General features: G+C 39.9%; 1 protein-coding gene across 4 annotated transcripts in view; it reads left to right on the forward strand.

Annotated features, from left to right (window-relative positions):
• SAP130 (Sin3A associated protein 130) overlaps positions 1-18,979 on the forward strand; it is a gene marked incomplete at both ends in the record, with an annotated part of 73,854 nt that extends 54,875 nt beyond the window's left edge. For all 4 annotated transcript variants that reach the window (XM_079710550.1, XM_079710552.1, XM_079710551.1 and 1 more), the window contains 3 exons: positions 16,838-16,941; positions 18,485-18,598; positions 18,821-18,979. In XM_079710550.1, the coding sequence (XP_079566676.1) occupies positions 16,838-16,941; positions 18,485-18,598; positions 18,821-18,979 (377 nt within the window). The remainder of the gene's footprint in view (positions 1-16,837; positions 16,942-18,484; positions 18,599-18,820) is intronic.
• Positions 18,980-21,935: the final 2,956 nt, after the last annotated feature.

The following is a 21,935-nucleotide window of genomic DNA, read 5'->3' on the forward strand; positions in this document are numbered from 1 at the left end:
TACTTTGCAAATATCTTCAAATATTTCTATGGATAGACTTTGTGTCATTAATCTCAAATATAATCATTGCACAGAGAAGTGTAAATTTTCGGAGAATTGGTCATATTTCCCATTCCCTCAAATAAACTTTACTTGGAAGCTTCCTTGAAGCCTCAAGATGAGTCTGATTTGGATGGTACTGACTAATGCCTATCAGCAGGAGTGAAGGTCCTGACAGTTCACTATCTGAATGGAAGTACAGAGGTGGCTGCACTGCCCAGCTTTTCTTCCTCACAAGTCCACCCTGAGGATTGAAAAGAGGGTGAGATTTCGAAAGAGCGAAAGAGAAATCAGAGAATGTTGGCCTTTGGTGGAAGCAGGATATGAGCCACCAAACATTTCTTCACACCACAGGAATTCCATATCGTAGCAGGAAAATATTTACAGTTTTCCCTGGTAACATTTTAAGCCATAAAAGATTCTTATTGCTCATTGGAACTCACTCTTCAAAAGCTATCTCAGGAAAGGTTATTTGACAGCTGAAAATACTGATGATTCCTAAATCTTCTGTTTGGATATGTACATATTAATCACCTTGTGCCAAGTCTCTTGACTATTAAACTTTAATTGAACTGTTTTGCCTAAGCTTTAAAGTCATATTCCTACAAAGAAATAAAGATGGAGTACTAAAAACAGGTAATTCACAGGGAGGAAAGAAAAGAGAAATAGGAGAATAAGAAGCACAGAAAACAAATAATAACATGGCAGGCTTAGCCTTACATATCAGTAATTACCTTAAATGTAAATAGTCTGAAAGTACCAATTAAAACACAGATGGGCAGAGAGGATAAAAAAAAGATCCAACTATATTATGTCTGTAAGAAACTTCAGATACAGTGTGTCAGTAGAGTGACAGTAAAAGGGTGGAAAAATATGTACAATGCAAAAACTAATCCAAAAACAAGAGTAGTTATAGTAATATCAAATAAAAGTAGACTTCAGAGGAAAGAAAATTACTAGAAATGAAAAAAGGCATTACATACTGATTAAAAATATATAGGCAGCAAAGATCAAGAGCTTCAGAATATATGAAGCAAAAACAGCTGAAAGGAGGAGTAGGCAAACGTGCAGTCATAGTCAGACCTTCAACACCCTCTTCTCGGCAGTTGATAGAAGGACTTGACAGAAAATCATCAAGGATATACAAGAAGTGAACACCACGAACCAACATCTAGTAGACATTATAGGACAGTTGAACTGCAGCAGAATACATATTCTCTCAAGTGCACACAGAACATATAAAGACAGACCATATTTAGGATCATAAACCTCAATGAATTAGGGAGAATTGAAATCATGTAGAAAAATACAAAGTATCTTCATTGACCATAATGGAATCAAACTAGAAACCAGTGACAGATAAAACCTCCAAGCCATGGATTAAGCAACACACTTCTAAATAATGGGTCAAAGAGGAAGTCTAAAGGGAAGTTTTTAAAAATACTTAAAACTGAATGACAATAAAAGAACAACATACCAAAATATGTAGAAGGCAACTAAAGCAGTGCCAACAGGAAAATCTATAGCACTAAATGTTTATATCAAAATAGAGGAGGAAGTACCTCAAACACAGTTTCTACATCAAAAAATGAGAAAAAGAAGAACAGCATAAACTCAAAGCAGGTACAAGGAAGAAAATAGTGAAAAAAGAAATCAGTGAAATTGAAAACAAAATAATAAAATGAAAAAGCGAATTCTTTAAAAGAAAAATCAATAAATCTCTAGCAAGGCTGAAGAAGGTAGAAGAGAGAGGACATAAATCATGAATATGAAGAAGGAAACAGGAGAGACAGCACTGCAAACATCTGCAGACAACAACCGTACACTTACTGCATATGCAAGCATGGCAACAAACAGTGCTTGACACATGATATTCTCTGTCAGAGATTAGCTCAAGATGGCAGAGTATAAGGATGTGAGCTCAACCCTTCTTAAAAAAACACCAAAACCACAACTAACTGCTGAACAACCATCAACAACAACAAAAAGCACTAGAAACTACCGAAAAAGATAGCCTACGGCCAAAGATGAAGAAGCCACAATGAGATGGTCGGAGGGGCGCAGTCGCTATAAAATCAAATCCCATACCCGCCAGGTGGGCAATTCACAAACTGGAAAACAGTTATACCACAGATGTTCTCCCATAGGAGTGAAAGTTCTGAGCCCCACATCAGGTTTCCCAGCCTGGCAGTCTGACAACAGAAGGAAGAGCCCCCAGAGAATCTGGCTTTGAAGGCCAGCAGGGTTTGATTGCAGAAATTCCACAGGACTGGGAGAAACAGAAATTCCAATCTTGGAGGGCGCACACAAGGTTCCATGCACGCCAGGACCCAGGGGTAAAAAGCAGTGACCCCATAAGAGACAGGCAGACCTACCTGCTAGTATTGGAGGGTCTCCTGCAGAGGTGGGGGATGGCCGTGGCTCACTACAGGGACAATAACACCAGCAGCAGCAGTTCTGGGGAGTACTCGTTGGCGTGAGCCCCCCCAGAGGCCACCATTAGCCCCACCCAACAGCCTGTAGGCTCCATGCTGTAACACCTCAGGCCAAACGACCAACAGGGCAGAACACAGCCCCACCTCTCAGCAGACACGCAGCTTAAAGTCTTCCTGAGCATGGCCCTGCCCACCAGAGGAACAAGACCCAGCTCCACCCACCACTGGGCAGGAACCAGTCCCTCACATCAGGAAGCCTGTACAAGCCTAATCTAGCCTCATCCACCAGAGGGCAGACAGCAGAAGCAAGAACTACAATCCTGCAGCCTGCGGAATGGAAACCACAATCACAGAAAATTAGACAAAATGAAACGGCAGAGGTATATGTCCCAGATGAAAGAACAAGGTAAAGACCCCAGAAGAACAACTAAGTGAAGTAGAGATAGGCAACCTACCAGAAAAAGAATTCAAAATAATGATAGCAAAGGTGATCCAAGACCTTGGAAAAAGAATGGAGGCAGAGATCAAGAAGATGCAAGAAATGTTTAACAAACACCCAGAAGAACTAAAGAACAAACAGAGATGAACAACACAATAACTAAAATGAAAATTACACTAGAAGGAATCGATAGCACAACAACTGAGGCAGAAAAATGGATAAGTGACCTACAAGACAGAATGGTATCAATCACTGCCACAGAACAGAATAAAGAAAAAAGAATGAAAAGAAATGAAGACAGTCTGAGAGACCTCTGGGACAACATTAAATGCACCAACATTCGCATTATAGGGGTCCCAGAAGGAGGAGAGAGAAAGAACCTGAGAAAATATGTGAAGAGATAATAGCTGAAAACTTCTCTAACATGGGAAAGGAAACAGTCAACCAAGTCCAGGAAGCGCAGAGCATCCCAGGCAGAATAAACCCAAGGAGGAACACGCTGGGACACATAGTAATCAAACTGACAAAAATGAAAGACAAAGAAAAAAATATTAAAAGCAACAACAGAAAAGCAACAAATAACATACAAAGGAACTCCCATGAAGTTATCAACTGATTTTTTAGCAGAAACTTTGCAGGCCAGAAGGAAGTGGTGAGATATATTTACAGTAAGGAAAGGGAAGAACCTACAACCAAGATTACTCTACCCAGCAAGGCTCTCATTCAGATTCAACAGAGAAATCAAAAGCTTTACAGACAAGCAGAAGCTAAGAAAATTCAGCACCACCAGACCAACTTTGCAACAAAGTCTAAAGGAACATCTCTAAGTGAAAAAGAAAAGACCAAAACTACTATAGAAACAAGAAAATTACAATTGGAAAAGCTCACCAGTAAAGGCAAACAAACAGTAAAGGTAGGAAATCATCTGCACACAATATGATATCAAAACCAGCAAAATGGTGAGAAAAGGAGAGCACAAATGCAGGATGTTGGAAATGCATTTGAAATTAAAAGACCAGCAACTTAAAATAATCTTATTTATATATAGTCTGCTATATCAAAACCTCATGGTAACCACAAACTGAAAATCTACAATAGATACACAAAAAAGGAATCCAAACACAACATCAAATCACAAGAGAACAAAGAGGAAGGGAAGAAAAACCACCTGCAATAACAAATCCAAAATAGTTAACAAAATGGCAATAAGAACACACATATCGATAATTACCTTAAATGTAAACAGATTAAATGCTCTAACCAAAAGACATAGACTGGCTGAATGGATACAAAAACAAGACCTGTATATATGCTGTCTACAAGAGACCCACTTCAGATCTAGAGACACATACAGAATGAAAGTGAAGAGATGGGAAAAGGTATTCCATGCAAATGGAGATCAGAAGAAAGCTGGAGTAGCAATACTCATAACAGACAAAATAGACTTTAAAATAAAGACTATTACAAGAGACAAAGAAGGACACTACATAATGATCAAGGGATCAATCTAAGAAGATATAATAGTTGTAAATAGATATTCACTCAACATAGGAGCACCTCAATATATAAGGCAAATATTAACAGCTATAAAGGGAGAAATCGACAGTAACACAGTAATACTGGAGGACTTTAACACCCTGCTTTCAAAAAATGAACAGATCATCCAGACAGAAAATCAGTAAGGAAACACAGGCCTTAAATGACACATTAGACCAGATGGACTTAATTGATATTTTTAGAGCATTCCATACAAAAGCAGCAGAATACATATTCTTCTCGAGTGCACATGGAACATTCTCCAGGATAGATTACATCTTGAGTCACAAATCAATCCTCAGTAAATTTAAGAAACTGAAACTCATATCAAGCATCTTTTCCAACCACAACGCTATGAGATTAGAAATCAACTACAAGAAAAAACTGCAAAAACCGCAAGCATGTGGAGGCTAAACAATATGCTACTAAACAACCAATGGGTCACTGAAGAAATCAAAGAAGCAAACAGAAAACACCTAGAGACAAATGAAAACGAAAACACAATGATCCAAAACCTATGGGATGCAGCAAAAAAAGTTCTAAGAGGGAAGTTTATAGCAATACAATCTTAGGTCAGGAAACAAGAAAAATCTCAAACAATCTAACCTTATACCTAAAGCAACTAGAGAAAGAAAAACAAAACCCAAAGTTAGAAGAAATCATAAAGATCAGAGCAGAAATAAATGAAAGAGAGATGAAGAAAACAGCGAAGATGAATAAAACTAAAAGCTGGTTCTTTGAAAAGATAAACAAAATTGATAAACCTTTAGCCAGACTCACCAAGAAAAAAAAGGAGAGGGCTCAAATCAGTAAGATTAGAAATGAAAAAGGAGAAGTTGCAACTGACACCACAGAAATACAAAGGATCATAAGAGACTACTACATGCAACTATATGCCAATAAAATGGACAACCTGGAAGAAAGGCAAATCCTTAGAAAGGTACAGTCTTCCAAGACTGAACCAGGAAAAAATAGAAAATATGAACAGACCAATCACAAGTACTGAAATTGAAACTGTGATTAAAAAACTCCCAGCAACAAAAGTCCAGGACCAGATGGCTTCACAGTTGAATTCTATCAAACATTTAGAGAAGAACTAACACCTATCCTTCTGAAACTGTTTCAAAAAATTGCAGAGGAAGGAATACTCCCAAACTCATTCTATGAGGCCACCATCACCCTGATACCAAAACTAGACAAAGATACCACAAAAAAAGAAAGTTACAGGCCAATATCACTGATGAACATAGACGCAAAAATTCTCAACAAAATACTAGCAAACCGAATCCAGTAACACATTAAAAGGGTCGTACACCATGATCAAGTGGGATTTATCCCAGGGTGCAAGGATTTTTCAATATCTGCAAATCAATTCATGTGATATACCATATTAACAAATAATTGAAGAATAAAACCTATATGATCATCTCAATAGGTGCAGAAAAAGCTTTTGACAAAATCCAACACCCATTTATGATAAAAACTCTCCAGAAGGTGGGCATAGAGGGAACATACCTCAATATACTAAAGACCATGTATGACAAACCTACAGCTAACATCGTACTCAACGGTGAAAAGCTGAAAGCATTTCCTGGAGGGTCAGGAGCAAGACAAGGATGACCACTCTCGCTCCTTTTATTCAACATAGATTTGGAAGTCCTAACCACAGGAATCAGAGAAGGAAAAAAAAAAAGGCATCCAAATTGGAAAAGAAGAAGTAAAACTCACTTTTTGCAGATGACATGTTATTATACATAGAAAATCCTAAAGATGCTACCAGAAAACTACTAGAGCTCATCAGTGAGTTGAGTAAAGTTACAGCATACAAAATTAATACACAGAAATCTGTTGCATTTCTATACACTAACAACAAAAGATCAGAAAGAGAAATTAAAGAAACAATCCCATTTACCACCACATCATAAAGAATAAAATACCTAGGAATAAACCTACCTAAGGAGGCAAAAGACCTGTACTCCAAAAACTCTAAGATGCTGATGAAAGAAATCAAAGATGACCCAACCACATGAAAGATATACTGTGTTCTTAGATTGGAAGAATCAATATTCTCAAAATGACTATACCACCCAAGGCAATCTACAGTCTTAAAATTTGTATGGAGACACGAAAGACCCCGAATTAGCCAAAGCAGTCTTGAGAAAGAAAAATGGAGCTGGAGGGATCAGGCTCCCTGACTTCAGACTATACTACAAAGCTATAGTCATTACAACAGTACGGTACTGGCACAAAAACAGAAATACACATCAATGGAACAGGATAAGAAGCCCAGAAATAAACCCATGCACCTGTGGTCAATTAATCTATGACAAAGGAGGCAGTGGAGGAGAGACAGTCTCTTCAATAAATGGTGCTGGAAAACCGGACAACGACATGTCAGAAAATGAAATTAGAATATTCTTTAACACCATTCACAAAAATAAACTCAAAATGGATTAAAGACCTAAATGTAAGATCAGACATTATAAAACTCTTAGAGGAAAACATAGGCAGAACACTCTGACATAAATTGCAGCAGTATCTTTTTTGATCCGTCTCCCAGAGTAATGGAAATAAAAACAAAAATAAATAAATGGGACCTGATTAAACTCAGAAGCTTTGTACAGCAAAGGAAACCATAAACAAAACAAGAAGACAACCCACAGAATGGGAGAAAATATTTGCAAGTGATGCAGCTCACAAGGGATTAGTCTCCAAAATTTACCAACAATTCATGCAGCTCAGTATCATCAAAACAAACAACCCAATCAAAAAATGAGCAGAAGACCTAAATAGGCATTTCAGCACAGAAGACATACAGATGGCCAAGAGGCACATGAAAATATGTTCAACCTCACTAATTATTAGAGAAATGCAAATCAAAACTACAATGAGATACCACCTCACACCAGTCAGAATGGCCATTGTCAAAAAATCTACAAACAATAAATGCTGGAAAGGGTGTGGAGAAAAGGGAATCCTCCTACACTATTAGTGGGAATTAGTACAGCCACTGTGGAGAACAGCATGGAGGTTCCTTAAAAAACTGAAAATAGAGGTACCATATGATCCAGCAGTCCCCCTCCTGGGCATATATTGGAGAAAAACATGGTTTGAAAGGATACATGCACCCTGATGTTCATTGTAGCAGTATTTACAATAGCCAAGACATGGAAGCAACCATAGTGCTCATTAACAGAGGAATGGATTAAGAAGGTGTGGTACATATATACAATAGAATATTACCCAGCCATTACAAAGAATGAAATAATGCTATTTGCAGCAACATGGATGGAGATTATCATACCAAGTGAAGTACATCATACAGAAAAAAACAAATATCATATGATATTGCTTATATGTGGGGGAAAAAAACATACAAATGAACTTCTTTACAAAACAGAAACACTCACAGACTTAGAGAACAAACTTATTGTTACCAGGAGGGAAGAGTCGGGGGGAGGGATAGATGGGGAGTTTGGGACTGACATGTACACACTGCTGTATTTAAAATAGATAACCGACAAGGACCTACTGTATAGCACAGGCAAGTCTGCTTAGTATTCTGTAGCAACCTAAATGGGAGAAGAATTTGAAAAAGAATAGATACATGTATATGTATAACTGAATCACTTTCCTGTACTCCCGAAACAACATTGTTAGTCAGCTGTACTCCAATATGAAATAAAAAATTTTTAAAAAGAAGGAAACAGGATATTACTAAGACTGTGCAGCCATTAAAAGCATAAGGAAATACTACAAACAACTTTATGCTCATAAAGTCAGCTGCTTGGATGAATTAGACCAATTCCTTAAAAGCCACATATTACCAAAACTCAGTGAGAAACAGGCAATCTGAATAGTCTTATAACCATTAAATAAGTTGAATCCATAATTTAAAAGCTTCCAAACGGGAATCTATAGGCTCAGATACTTTTACTGGGAAATTCTCCCAAACGTTTTTGTTTTTTTATTTTTGCCGTACGTGGGCTTCTCACTGTTGTGGCCTCTCCCGTTGCGGAGCACAGGCTCTGGACGCACAGGCTCATCGGCCATGGCTCACGGGCCTAGCCGCTCCGTGGCATGTGAGATCTTCCTGGACCGGGGCATGAACCTGTGTCCCCTGCATCGGCAGGCGGACTCTCAACCACTGCGCCACCAGGGAAGCCCTACCAAACGTTTAAAGAAGAATCAACACCAATTTCCCACAGTCTCTTTTAAATACAGGAGGGAACACTTCATTTTATGAAGCCAATATTTTCCTGATACAGAAATAAGACAGGGAGAGTACAAATATAGAAAACTACATATCAATATTCCTTAATGAATATAGATGTAAAAATTCTTTACAAAATGTTAGCAAATTGAATCCAGCAATTTCTAAGTAGAATTTTACACCTTGATCAAGTAGGATTTGTTACAGCTATGCAAGGTTAGTTCTGTATTTGAAGATCAGTGTAATTCACTGTTTTTAACAGGCTATATTAATTTCCTAGGGCTGCCATAACAAAGTACTACAAGGTGGATGGCCTAAAATAACAAATATATTCTCTTATAGTTCTGGAGGCCAGAAGTCCAAAATCAAGGTATCAGCCAGATCATGCCCTCTCTGAAGGCTGTAGAAGAGAATCCTTCCTTGCCTCTTTTTAGCTTCTGGTGGTTGCCAGCAACCCTAGTTATTCTTCGGCCTGCTACTGCATTACTCCAATTTCTGCCCCCATCTCCAACAGAGCATTCCTCCCTGTGTTTCTTGACTCTTTGGATTTAGGGCCCACCCTAGTTCAGTATGACTTCTTAACTTGATTACATCTGCAAAGACCCTCTTCCAAATAAGAGCACATTCACAAGTACCAAGGGTTAGAACTTAAACATCTTTTGGAGGGACATAATTCAGCCCACAACAGAAGCTAAAGAAAAATCACAGGATCATAGCGATTGATGCAGAAAATTTGTTAGACAAAATTCAAAACGTTTACATGATAAAAATTCAAAAACAGAGAAGGAGGAAGACTTCCTCAACTTGATAAAAAGTCTACAAAAAAACTAGAGCTAACATTATACTTAATGGTAAAGACTGAATGCTTTCTACCTGAGATTACCAAAATGATAAGACTGTCTTCTGTCACCACTCTTACTTAGGATAGAACTGGAAGTTCTAGCCACATCATAAAGTAATAAAAAGAGATAGAAGGCTATACAGGTTGGAAAGGAATAAATAAAACTGTCTATTTGCAAATGACATCATTGTCTACATAGAAAATCTCAAGGATTCTACCAAAAACCCCTGAAACTAGTAAATAAGTTCAGCAAGGTCACAGGCTACAATATCAACATGAAAAAAATCAATTATAATTTTAGATACCTGGAATGTTGTGGAAACATATTGAAAGCATAATGCCATTTAGAATTATTCCCCCCCAAAGTGATATACTCAGGTACAAATCTAGCAAAACATGTACAGGACATGTTTGCTGAAAACTGAAAAATGCTGATGAAAGAAATGAAAGAAGATCTAAATAAATGAAGAGGCATACAGCATTCATGATTAGAAAAACTCAAAAGATGTCAGTTCTCCCTAGATTGACTGATACATTTACTGCAATTTCTACCAAAATCACAGAGGTTTTTGTAAACTTAGTAAAGCTTGTTCTAAACATTATGTGGAAAGGCACAGGGACTAGAATAGGTAAAATAATCTTGAAAAACAACAGAAATTTTGTTACCAAATCTTCTTTAGCTTCAGTACTCAAAACAGCATGGTGTTTGCAGAAGCATAGACGTATTGATGACGGGAATGGAATAAAAAATGCAGAAATAGACTCACACAAATATGCCCAACTGATTTTTGACCAAAGTGCAAAAGGAATTCAATGGAGGAAGGAGAGTCTGTTTAACAAATAATGCTGGACATCCATGTGTTTGGTGGGGGCGGGGGGGACCTCAACCTAATCCTCACACTTCATGCAAAAATTAACTCAAAATGGATAATAGATTTAAATGTAAAACTATACAACTTTTAGGAAAAAAAAACTAGGAGAAGGTCTTCAAAACCTAGGGCATGGTGAACAATTCTTAGACATAACACCAAAAACGCCATCTCTAAAAGAAAAACAATCAACAAATTGGACTTCATAAAACCTTTTTTAATCTGTGAAAGACCCTATTAGGAGGATGAAAAGACAAGCTATAGACTGGGAGGGAATATTAGCAAACTACATCTCTAATAAAGGACTCATGTCTAGGATATATATTAGGAACTCTCAGTACTTAACAGTAAATAAAAACAATAATCCAGTTAGAAAATGAACAAAGGCATGAAGAGCCATTTCACCAAAGAGGATACATGGATGGCAAGCACCTGAGAAGATGTCCAAGGGAATATAAATCCTAGTCCTTAAGTGTGGGCTATGTAGAGACTTTGTTCCAAAGTGTGCAGTGTGGAAGAGGGTGTCTCTCTCTCTTTACAGTGGAGACATGTGACAGACATCACCTCAGCCAGGTGATCAAAGTCAATTTCAATAGTAATGAATCGTGTAATAATACGTACCCTTCTCAGGCAGTGATGACAATGGTACTTCTCTATGTCTCCTCTCAAAAATCTATAACCACTGTCTAATCCTAACAAAAACATCAGACAAATCTAACTAGAAGGTCATCCTACAAAATAGTTAACCAGTTAACTCTTTAAAACTGTCAAAGTCATCAGGAGCAAGGGAAGTCTGAGAAGCCATCGAGCCAAAAGGAGTCTCAGGAGACATGACAAGTAAATGTACTGTGGTATCTTGACTGGATTCTGGAACAGAAAGCAGTAAAATTTAATTTTTAAAAAGCGTTTATCCCTAGCCATTAGAGGAACTTAAATTGAGATGCCTATCAAAATAACTGAAATTAGGGAATTCCCTGGCAGTCCAGTGGTTAGGGCTTGGCGCTTTCACTGTCGGGGACCAGGGTTCAATCTCTGGTCAGGGAACTAAGATCCCACAAGCCATGCAGCACAGCCAAAATAACTGAAATTAAAAATACTGATAATGCCAAATGGGGATGTAGAGAAACTAGATCTCTCATACATTCCTTTGAGCATTTTGAATGTTATCCCACTGCTTTCTAGCCTCCATTGTTTCTCTAGAGAAGTCAGCTGCTGATTTTATTGGGGTTATCTTGTAAATGATGCATCATGTTTTGTCTTGCTCCTTTGAAGATTTTCTCAACTTTGACTTTGAACATTTTTATAATACTATAATATGTCTATTTGTATCTTTGCATTTATCATACTTAGTGTTCCTTGAGCTTCCTGGATATATAGGTTACTGGTTTTCAGTAAATGTGAGAAGTCTTCAGCCATTTTTTCTTTGAATATTTCTCCTCCTTTCTCTCTTTTCCTTTTGGTACTCCTTTATACATGTCTTGGTGCTCTTAATGGTGTTTCATGTTTCTTTGAGGGCCTGTTCATTCTTCTTCGTTTCTTTCTCCCTTCAGTTCTTCAGGGCTGTTGGTCTGTCTTCAACTTTACTAATTCTCTTTTGTACCAATTCAGATCTACTGTTGAGCCCCTCTAGTACATTTTTAACATTTTGCTTACTGTACTTTTTAACTCCAGAATTTCCATTTGGTTCTTTTCTTAAAAAATAATTTATGTCTCTCTACTGATACTCTCTATTTAATGTGACATGATCATCATACCTTCTTTTTCATCATACCTTCTTTTACTTCTTCACTCAGGCTTTCTTTTCATTCTGTGAATTTATTCATAACGGCTACTTTGAAACCTTTTTCTGATAAATCTGACATCTGGTCACTCTCTCAAGCAGTTTCTGGTGCCTGTTTCTTTTTCCCTGTGTATGGGTCATACTTTTCTGTTTCTTTGCATGCCTCATAATTTTTGTTAGAAACTGGACATTTTTGATACTATATTGTAGCAACTCTTGGTACTGATCTCATCTCCTCCAAGACCCACCATAATTATTTGCTATTTGCTTGTTTATCTGTTTAGCGACCGGCTGGATTCTTTTAGTGAAGTCTATTCACCTGCACCCCGCCAACACCACCAAGTGTTAAGCCTCTGACGTTACTCCTTAGGGAGGCACAGCTTTGGGTGCCCGCAGTCACCTGGGAAGACAATGGCATTAGTAGGGTTCTCCCCCACTGTTTCCCTGACCACATCCAGCTGATAAACCCCACTACTTGCTTGCCATTTAATCTACTAGAACACAGTACTGGAATTTGACCTTAAACACAAATTCCTCTGCAAACTAATCCAGTCGTATTGTAGCTCCTTGCCAGAATGGTTTCTGAGGTCAGTGTTTGATGTTTGTTCTGCCCCAGGAGAGCTCCTGCCAGCTGTCTTACTCTTTGTTCTCTCCTGAAAACTGGTCAGCCCACAGTCTAGGCCGCGTCTTTCACTGGGTCTGCACGTTTCCTCCTACTTGCCTTCACTACACTCTCACTGCTTTGGGGAGCATTTGAACTTGCGTACTCTGTTGAAAATAGAGCCACCTCCTTTGGGAAGAGATCAGAAGCTTCCTGTGCTATGGCCTGTTTCTCCCTCCAGGCAGAATCTCTGAGCCTAGGGCTCTGGAGGTGGGGCTGGGACAATGACAGCCTCTTCTCCGAGCAACACCTTGTTCTAGGAGGTGAACACTCAGGGTAGGGGAAGAGGAGTGAGTAGCCTGGGGTACGTCCGCTTGGTTTGCCTCTCCTAATGTGACGCCACCATTTCACAAGCCAGGAGAAGGGCTTCTCAGACTGTACTTCTAAGGTACAGTCTCCATCCTACAAGTGGGGTTGAGCAAAAGAAGGGAGCCCCCATGTCAGTTAGACTCGCCTGGGACTTGGCCTCAGCAGCAGGGAGCACGGAGCAGGATGAGGAATGTCTTGCTCCTCCTGGGAGGGGAGCCGTCTCCCTAGCGGCTGGCGGAGAGGGGGCTCTGTGTTCTGGGCTGCAGCGATCTGGGATGGAGTCACCGCCTCTCAGCTGGAGAGAGGAGAGAGGGAGCGGTCTTGGTTTAAATACCACAGACTTCCTGTTCTTTCCACATTTTAGTAGATTGGCTCGAGTAGATGTTTCTGCTTTGCTCTTTGCCCTTAGGACCTTTCCCAGAGGTTTAAAGCCTTATTTAAAAATTTCCCCCAGTTTCACTGGGGAAGCAGCTTAGAAGAACACTGTCATATCACAAGTCAGTTGTCTCTTATACATTGCTGAGCTACTCTGGAAAAAAAAAAGGTTAGCAGTTTTATAAAAACCAAACATACACTTACCATATGACCCAACAGTTGCACTCCTGGGTGTTTATCCCAGAAAAATGAAAACCTGTGTTCACACAAAAATCTGTACACAGGTGTTCATAGCAACTTTTTGGTAAGAGCCAAAATCTGGAAACAACACAAATGACATCAGATGGTTAAACAAACTGTAGTGCCATTGAATATTACTCAGGAATGGAAAGGAAAGAACTATTGATCATGTAATAGCTTAGGTGGATCTCAAGGGCATTGTGCTTATGCTTAGTGGAAAAAGCTAATCTTAGGAGGACACATACCAAAAAGAAAAAAAACAAGACATATCATGTGATGCTATCTATCTAACAATCTCTAAGTGACAAAATTATAGAGATAGAGAACAAATTAGTGGATTTGGGGGTTAATCACGGGGCAGGGGTGGTGTGACCATAAAGGTGTGGCACAGGAGAGATCTCTGTGGTGATGTAATAGTTCTGAATCTCGATTGCGGTGGCAGTCACATAAATCTAAAATGATGTAATGGCATATACTCACTTTACATCAGTGGCAGTTTCCTGGGTGTGATACTGTACTACAGTTATTAAGATGTAGGCAGTGGTGAAGGAGAAATACCTGACCTCTCTTTACTATCTTTTTTCCCCAGTAATAGCTTTATTGAACTATAATTCACGTAGCATACAATTCATCTATTAAAATGTACAATTCAGTGATTTTTAGTATGTTCACAGTTGCACGTCCATCACTACGGTGAGTTCTAAAACATTTTCATTACCCCGATAAGAGACTCCACAACCCTTAGCCATCCTTCCCAATCCTGCCATCTTCACTCCTCCCTATACCTCCAGCCCTGGGCAACCTCTGATCTGCTTTCCATCTCTGTAGATTTCCCAGTGCTGGACATTTCTTATGAATGGAATCATATATTATACAGTCTTCTGTGACAGGCTTATTCCACTTAGTGTAATGTTTTCACGGTTCATCCACGTAGCATGTCTGAGTACTTCATTCCATTTTCCTGCCAAATAATATTCTATTTTATGGATATATACCACATTTTATTTATCCATTCATCACTTGATGGGCATTTGGGTTGTTTCCACTTCTTGATTATTATGAATAATGGTGCTGTGATCATTTGTGTCTACATTGTTTTTATAAATTTATTTTATTTATTTTTAGCTGTGTGGGGTCTTCATTGCTGCGCATGGGCTTCCTCTAGTTGCGGCAAGTGGGGGCTACTCTTCGTTGCAGTGCACGGGCTTCTCATTGTGGTGGCTTCTCTTGTTGTGGAGCACGGGCTCTAGGTGTGCAGGCTCAGTAGTCGTGGCTCGTGGGCTCTAGAGCGCAGGCTCAGTAGTTGTGGCGCACGGGCTTAGTTGCTCCGCAGCATGTGGGATCTTCCTGGACCAGGGCTCGAACCCGTGTCCCCTGCATTGGCAGGCGGATTCTCAACCACTGCACCACCAGGGAAGCCCCATGTATCTACATTTTTGTGGGAACATCTGTTTTCGTTTCTCTTGGACATATACATAGGAATAGAATTTCTGGGTTATTTGGTAACTATAGTTAACATTTTAGCAACTCCCAGACCATTTTCCAAAGTAAATACATTTTTCCCACCGGCAGTGCATGATGATACTTCTGATTTCTCCATATCCTCACCAGCACTTACTCTTTTTTTTTATTACAGCATCCTAATGGGTGGGAAGTGGTATTTCACTGTGGTTTTGATTTACATTTCGCTAATGCCTAATGGTGTTGAATATCTTCATGTGATGTTGGCCATTTGTATATGTTTTTTGGAAGAAATGTCTTTTTGGATCCTTTGCCCTTTTTAATTGGTTTGTCTTTTTATCATTGAGTGGTAAGAATTCTTCCTGTGTTTTAGATACAGGTCCCTTACCAGATATATCTGTAGACTATCTTTGCAACTTCTGTGAAACTAAAAAGTTTTTTTTAATGCTTGTAATGAAATATACACGTCCATCTAAAACTGGTGAAATCTGAATAGGGTCAGTGGACTCTGTCAGTGTCACGGTTGTGACATTGACTGTAGTTTTGCAAGATCTTACCACTGGAGGAAAGTGGATAAAGAGTATGCAGGATCCACAACATTGGAAAGCAATTATAATCCAATAAAGATGTAAAAAAAAAAAAAAGTACACGGGATCTCCCTGTATTATTCCTTACAACTGTATGTGAATCTACAGTTCTCTCAAAAAGGTTAAAATTCTTTCATCCCATTCATGCTAATATTTGCCTAGTAGACAGAGTTTTTTTTTTAATTGCTCTGAGAAGTAAAGTTTGTCAGTTTCAGGTTCACAACCATATCGAAAGAGATCTTACATGTCCCCCCGCCCCGAACATGCACAGCCTCCCCTACCGTCAACACCACCACAAAGTGGTGCATTTGTCGCATCTGCTGAACCTAAACTGACATACAAGTATCACCCAAAGTTCATCATTTACAGTCCAGTTTGGTCTTGGCATTGTATACTGTATCAGTTTGACAAACATACAGGTAGGGTTTTTTCAAGATTAGTTTTTAAAATAATAAAATAAGTTATTTAATTTTAAAAATCTTTTTTAATTATCCATGTACTATGTAATTACATTTTAAGTCCTAGTTAAACAGTGATATTAAAACTTCACAGATACAGCTAAACTCACCTTTGACAGGTGCTCCTCAATCCTAGTTTCTTTCCCCAGTCCAAATGATACAATTCATATTTATTTTACTACAGTGCTGGTTACTGGACTTTTCTACCTACATTTAAATGTGACTCAAGTTGGAGCCCTGTAACTTCTCCAAGATCTAGATTACACCACGGAGCTCCTAAGCTTCAGGCCCAAACTCTCCACATGCTGGCAAGCTTCACACATGAGCAAGGCTCCAACCCACTAAAGACCATTTCCTTCATTTAAGAGTTTAGAGTACTAACTTACTCTCTTTTGAACTCACTAGATTAGCAGAGTATGTCTTTAAAGAATTCTTCTGGTGTGGACAAAAAGAGCTTTTATTCATGTTGTGACTGTATTTTCAATGACTTAAAGATATTTAAGTAAAATTCTTAATAAAGTAGTGGCTTGAACACAAATGACTTTAGCTCTATAAAAATTGAAATATACTTTTTTTTTTCTTTTATGATTCCAGAGGAGAAGAAAGCTATGCTGCAGGAAATAGCTAATCAGAAAGGAGTATCCTGTCGTGCCCAAGGCTGGAAGGTTCACCTCTGTGCTGCCCAGTTGCTGCAGCTGGTAGGTGGTGCTCTAGCAGTTGTTACGTCCTGCTGAACAGAAGGATGGATGCTGGAGACGTCTGAGTTCATAGAACATTTTCTTTAGAGTGATTCCGAAGCGTTCCCAGTTAACGTGGGTCATGGTAGAATTTTTATGTGTGCTGTGTGATATTGTAATTACTGTTATCTATTCTGTGGGTGTAATTGTAATCTAAATATATCTTAGTTTTGGTCCCCGTAAGTGCAATATACTGAACAACTTAAGTTTGTAAGATGTACAGTTGAGGTTCAGTGTTACGTGTTGCCGTGACATCTGAAAAAGAGGGGGCGTCAGATGACCCAACTGTGTAAGCTCCTCCTCCTCACCCTGCTCCTTGGCGTGGGGACCAGGCACAGTTCCCACTTCTTCCTGAACAGTGGGCTTCAGTTCTCTGCCAGCTTGTGATACTCAGATAAGCTGGTGACATCCTCCCGGGAGGACCAGGGGCACCGCTCGCTCTGGCTGCTGCAGTGCCTGCCTCCCACAGCCCCTACTCCTTCACTCCGTTCCCTGCTTGTCATGGAGCGCAGCCCCCATGTGGCCATGCGTGGTGTGCGCTGTCCTCTTCCCCTGGGCTGTGAGGATACTGACTAGTAAACTGCTGTTGATCTCATCTGTCCAACGTGCTAGGTGTTCAGCCCTTTCCATAACCCTAGGCGGGAATCCTCCCTTCAACAAGGTAAAGAGGAGGTGATCAAAATAATAACCTCACAAAGTCTTTCCATCTTTGGAGTAGCAGTGATCTGAAGAACATTGTCTTTTATTAGTATTGTTCTTAAAGTAGTGTAGCATAAAAGCATATTTCTCTGAAACTTACAGACTTGTTTTTCAGAGGGATTGTGAATTCCTGGAAGAATTTTAAAGTTATCCTTGGACTTCCCTGGCAGTCCAGTGGTTATGACTGCACTTCCGCTGCAGGGGGCACGGGTTTGATCCCTGGTCGAGGAGCTAAGATCCTACATGCCGTGCGGTGCGACCAAAAACAAACAAATAAATAAATAAATAAGTTATCCTGGGGGCTTCCCTGGTGGCACAGTGGTTGGGAATCCACCTGCCAATGCAGGGGACACGGGTTCGAGCCCTGGTCTTGGGAGATCCCACATGCCGCGGAGCAGCTAAGCCCGTGCGCCACAACTACCGAGCTTGCGCTCTAGAGCCAGTGAGCCACAACTACTGAAGCCTGCGCGCCTAGAGCCCACGCACCCAGCAAAGAGTAACACCCGCTCACTGCAACTAGAGAAAGCCCGTGTGCAGCAACAAAGACCCAATGCAGCCAAAAATTAATTAATTAATTAATTTTTTAAAAAGTTATCCTGGAAGATGGACTCTGAATTATGGCAAATTGTAATGTAAATTGTTGTTGATCAGTTTTCTTTACTGCATCTTAGTCATTGGGAGAAATGATTTTATCACCCAAACAGATCTGATACCAGTTTACACAGGTGATTCAGGGTGGGTTGTTTGCCTGAGTTTGACAAAAGTATCTCTGAAGTCATGACGCCCTCCCTCTTGTTTGTTGCAGACAAATCTAGAACACGATGTTTATGAAAGACTCACCAACCTACAGGAAGGGATCATCCCAAAGAAAAAAGCAGCAACCGATGATGATTTACACCGAATAAATGAACTAATACAGGTTTGAAGGAGCCCTTTCCCTCTCCTTACTTCTCCCTTTCCCTCTCTCGTCCACTAATGTCTTTAGTAAAAACCTATTACTTCAGCCTGCATTATCAAGAAACACTAAAACACTGTTTCTGTGTGAAAGCCTCAAAATGGCTCAATCCAAAGAAGAGAAGTTCTTTAAAAGCCACATTGTCTCGAAGATTACTTACTGACGCTGTGATGTCCTTTGTTTCAGGGGAATATGCAGAGGTGTAAACTTGTGATGGATCAAATCAGTGAGGCCAGAGACTCCATGCTTAAGGTTTTAGATCACAAAGATCGTGTCCTGAAGCTTCTGAATAAGAACGGGACTGTCAAGAAGGTGGCAAAATTGAAGCGGAAGGAAAAAGTCTAGACCCTGAATCAGGACTTCGGAAACAGAATTTATGAAGAATGGTGTTGGGGGTGGGGGAGGGCTTTGGTTATTTTCAAAGCAGAACATTGAAATTAAGAAAACGTTCCTTAACTCACGCTCGAAAGCACAGGAGCCCATAGCATCCAGCGACGCGGAAGGATCAGAGCGCATCTGACACAGTGGACTCCAGTCTTTCTTTCAGGCGTCTGTCTCCCTCTTACACTTACCATGTCGGACATGATTCCTGATGCATCAGTGTCTCCCAGTTGGAATCAGTGACATAAGTGACTGGCTGGTGTTTTTCGGCCTTCCAGTTGATAAACTGTATTTATCTGCTGGATTCCTGCAGGACCCATACTGAGCCTGGACTGAAAGTACCCACTCAGACCATCTGTTCCCTCTCTACGCTGAAAATTGAACCTCTTCCCGTCACCCCAGTCGGTCCTTACTCTGACCTTCAGATGCCCACGCTGGCCTTCTAAAGCAGTGCCATGGCACCGAGAGACCTGCCACATCTCACTCTAAAGGGTTTGAACTATCGATTCTCGTCATTTTTTTAAAGAACCATTTCAGAGTGAAATTGTTACATTGTCTGTCCTGCGTGTGTCAGAGTTGGGTTTCTGTGGAGGTTCGGAGCAGGCAACACCGTAAGTTGCTCTGAGATCTGTGTTCTGAAGTACATTCTTGGTTATCTGTACTTCTGTGCCTGGTGTGATGCTGTTAATTGTATGTACCACACATCTCCAAACGTTAATAAAGGACTCAAAGAGGTTTTTGTACAGAGCAGTTTACATCTTTTTATAAAGTTAATCGGTGCTGTACTGCACATCGCTCGAGTGTTTACCCTGCTGTAGTTTCTCTCACGTTTTTGAGTCTACTCTGTTAAAGTTTTGTCGTTCCACATCGAGTTCCACTTACCCTCGTATCTTGAAGATGTCACAGATGGTGAAGCCTGTTAGCTTTTGGTTATCTTAAATACGAGACTACATTGTATCCCACTGCAGATAGAAATTGGTCATGTTATAGGACAATTAGGGATAGAGCTTCCAGGAAAGTGGAGTTTCTTTACAAGGTTGCTTCCTGTGAACTAGCTCAAGTGGGAAGGTAGCCCAGCCTTGCTTTTTGCCTTGACCTGCACAGATCTGAGACAGGAGTCTATGCCAAGTCTGATCCAGTCTTTGGGACCAGAGACGGCCCTCCTGGGACGGCCTTCCTGGGACGGCCTTGGCTCTCCTGGGGCAGCCTTCCTCGAACTGGAATGGTAAACTCTCGTCTGTTGTAGGATTGAGGAAGAGAGAAGCAAAGTGGGCTTTCAGCCTTCCCCCTGTTAGGCCACATGGCCTGCATAGCATAAGCTAAAGAGGTTCTCGGAACAGTCAAGGCTGCTTCACTAGAGTGTTTCAACCTGAAGATATTACTGACTATGTACTAGATGATGCCGGTTTAGTGTTGTGTGCAGTATAGTGCCTGTGCTAGCACAGGGCTCCTTGCCTCCATTTCTCATCTGTGCATATTGCCCAGGTATACGTGATGTGCTGGCTCTGAAGGACAGGACCCAGGTACTTTGGATCCTGCTTTACAGACCTGTTCTCTCTAAAAGTATTGTTACCTCTGTTTAAACAAAACTTCGATAACCCTGGTCAAAGGAAGATTGCCAGTACAAGCTTTGCTGTCAGTGCAGGTTAGAACGGTGTTGTTTTCTGTTTTCCCTCGCCTTATGAGGACAATATGATCAGAAGATAGGAGAGGGTGGAGGGGGAGATGAATTATATGTGTGTACAGCATTATTTAAAAACAAAGCACCTTAAAGTATACAGTCTGATAAGATCTTACATACATATATGCCCATGAAACCATCACCACGATCAAGAGAGTGAAGATATCAGATCCAAAATTTTCCTGGTGCCTCTTTGTGATTTCTTGCCTCTCACCTCTCCCTGCCTCACCACCCCGCATCTCCAGGCAATGATTAATCTGCTTTCTGTCACTCTAGATTGCATTTTCTGGAATTTTGTACGTTTCTGTTCTTTGTATGGACAAATGTCAGTACACACCTTAACTGGTGATTTTATGTTGGTTGTACTTTCCAGGGATTTATGACCAGGAGATAGTGCTGAGAAGTCCAGACACCCAGTGGCTCTTGGTCCAGAAAACTATCATTCACATACTTAAAGATGAGAAAGAATTAGAAATATATTTGAGGTAGGACGTCGATATGGTTTCTGTTCTTTACAGTAGAAAATTAAACATAAATCTGGGGGAAAAGGTTTTTCTGTTGTTTTTTTTAATATTTATTTATTTATTTGGCTGAGTCATGTCTTAGTTGAGGCACGCAGGATGTTTTAGTTGCGACATGCAAACTCTTAGTTGCGGCGTGGGGATCTAGTTCCCTGACCAGGGATTGAACCCAGGCCCCCTGCATTGGGAGTGGGGAGTCTTAGCCACTGGACCACCAGGGAAGTCCCTGGGGAAAAAGTTTTAATCCATCTGCTTGGTCTAGAAAATCTTTCATATTACTTTCTTAAACCTAGGTATTTCAAAAGATCATTAAATAGAAAATGCTTTAGAATATTTTCATTGATTTTTATCATAGTAATAATATAGAATCACACAGTTTTAGAGTTTAGAAGTTATTTAGAGGTTATATAGTCCAGCCCAACCTGTGATGAAATGGACACCTTTGAAAGGATGTTAAGTTTTTGTACTTTTTTATAGTAAAATACAGCACAGGTAAAGAAAAGTACATGAAACAAATGTATAGCTTTATAAGTTCTTGAAAGAAGAACAACTTTGAAATGGTCCCCCAGAGTAAGAAGTAGAACTTTGCTAGCCACAAAATGCTCTATCCCAATCACACACTCTACCTCCCCCTAAAATAACCACTCTCTTGACTTTTCCCTCCCAAATAATCAGTTTTATTGTCATGTAATTACAGAGAGTAAAATACCCAAATCTT

Source organism: Hyperoodon ampullatus, assembly GCF_949752795.1.
Source record: "Hyperoodon ampullatus genome assembly, chromosome: 8".
Classification (NCBI taxonomy): Eukaryota; Metazoa; Chordata; class Mammalia; order Artiodactyla; family Ziphiidae; genus Hyperoodon; species Hyperoodon ampullatus.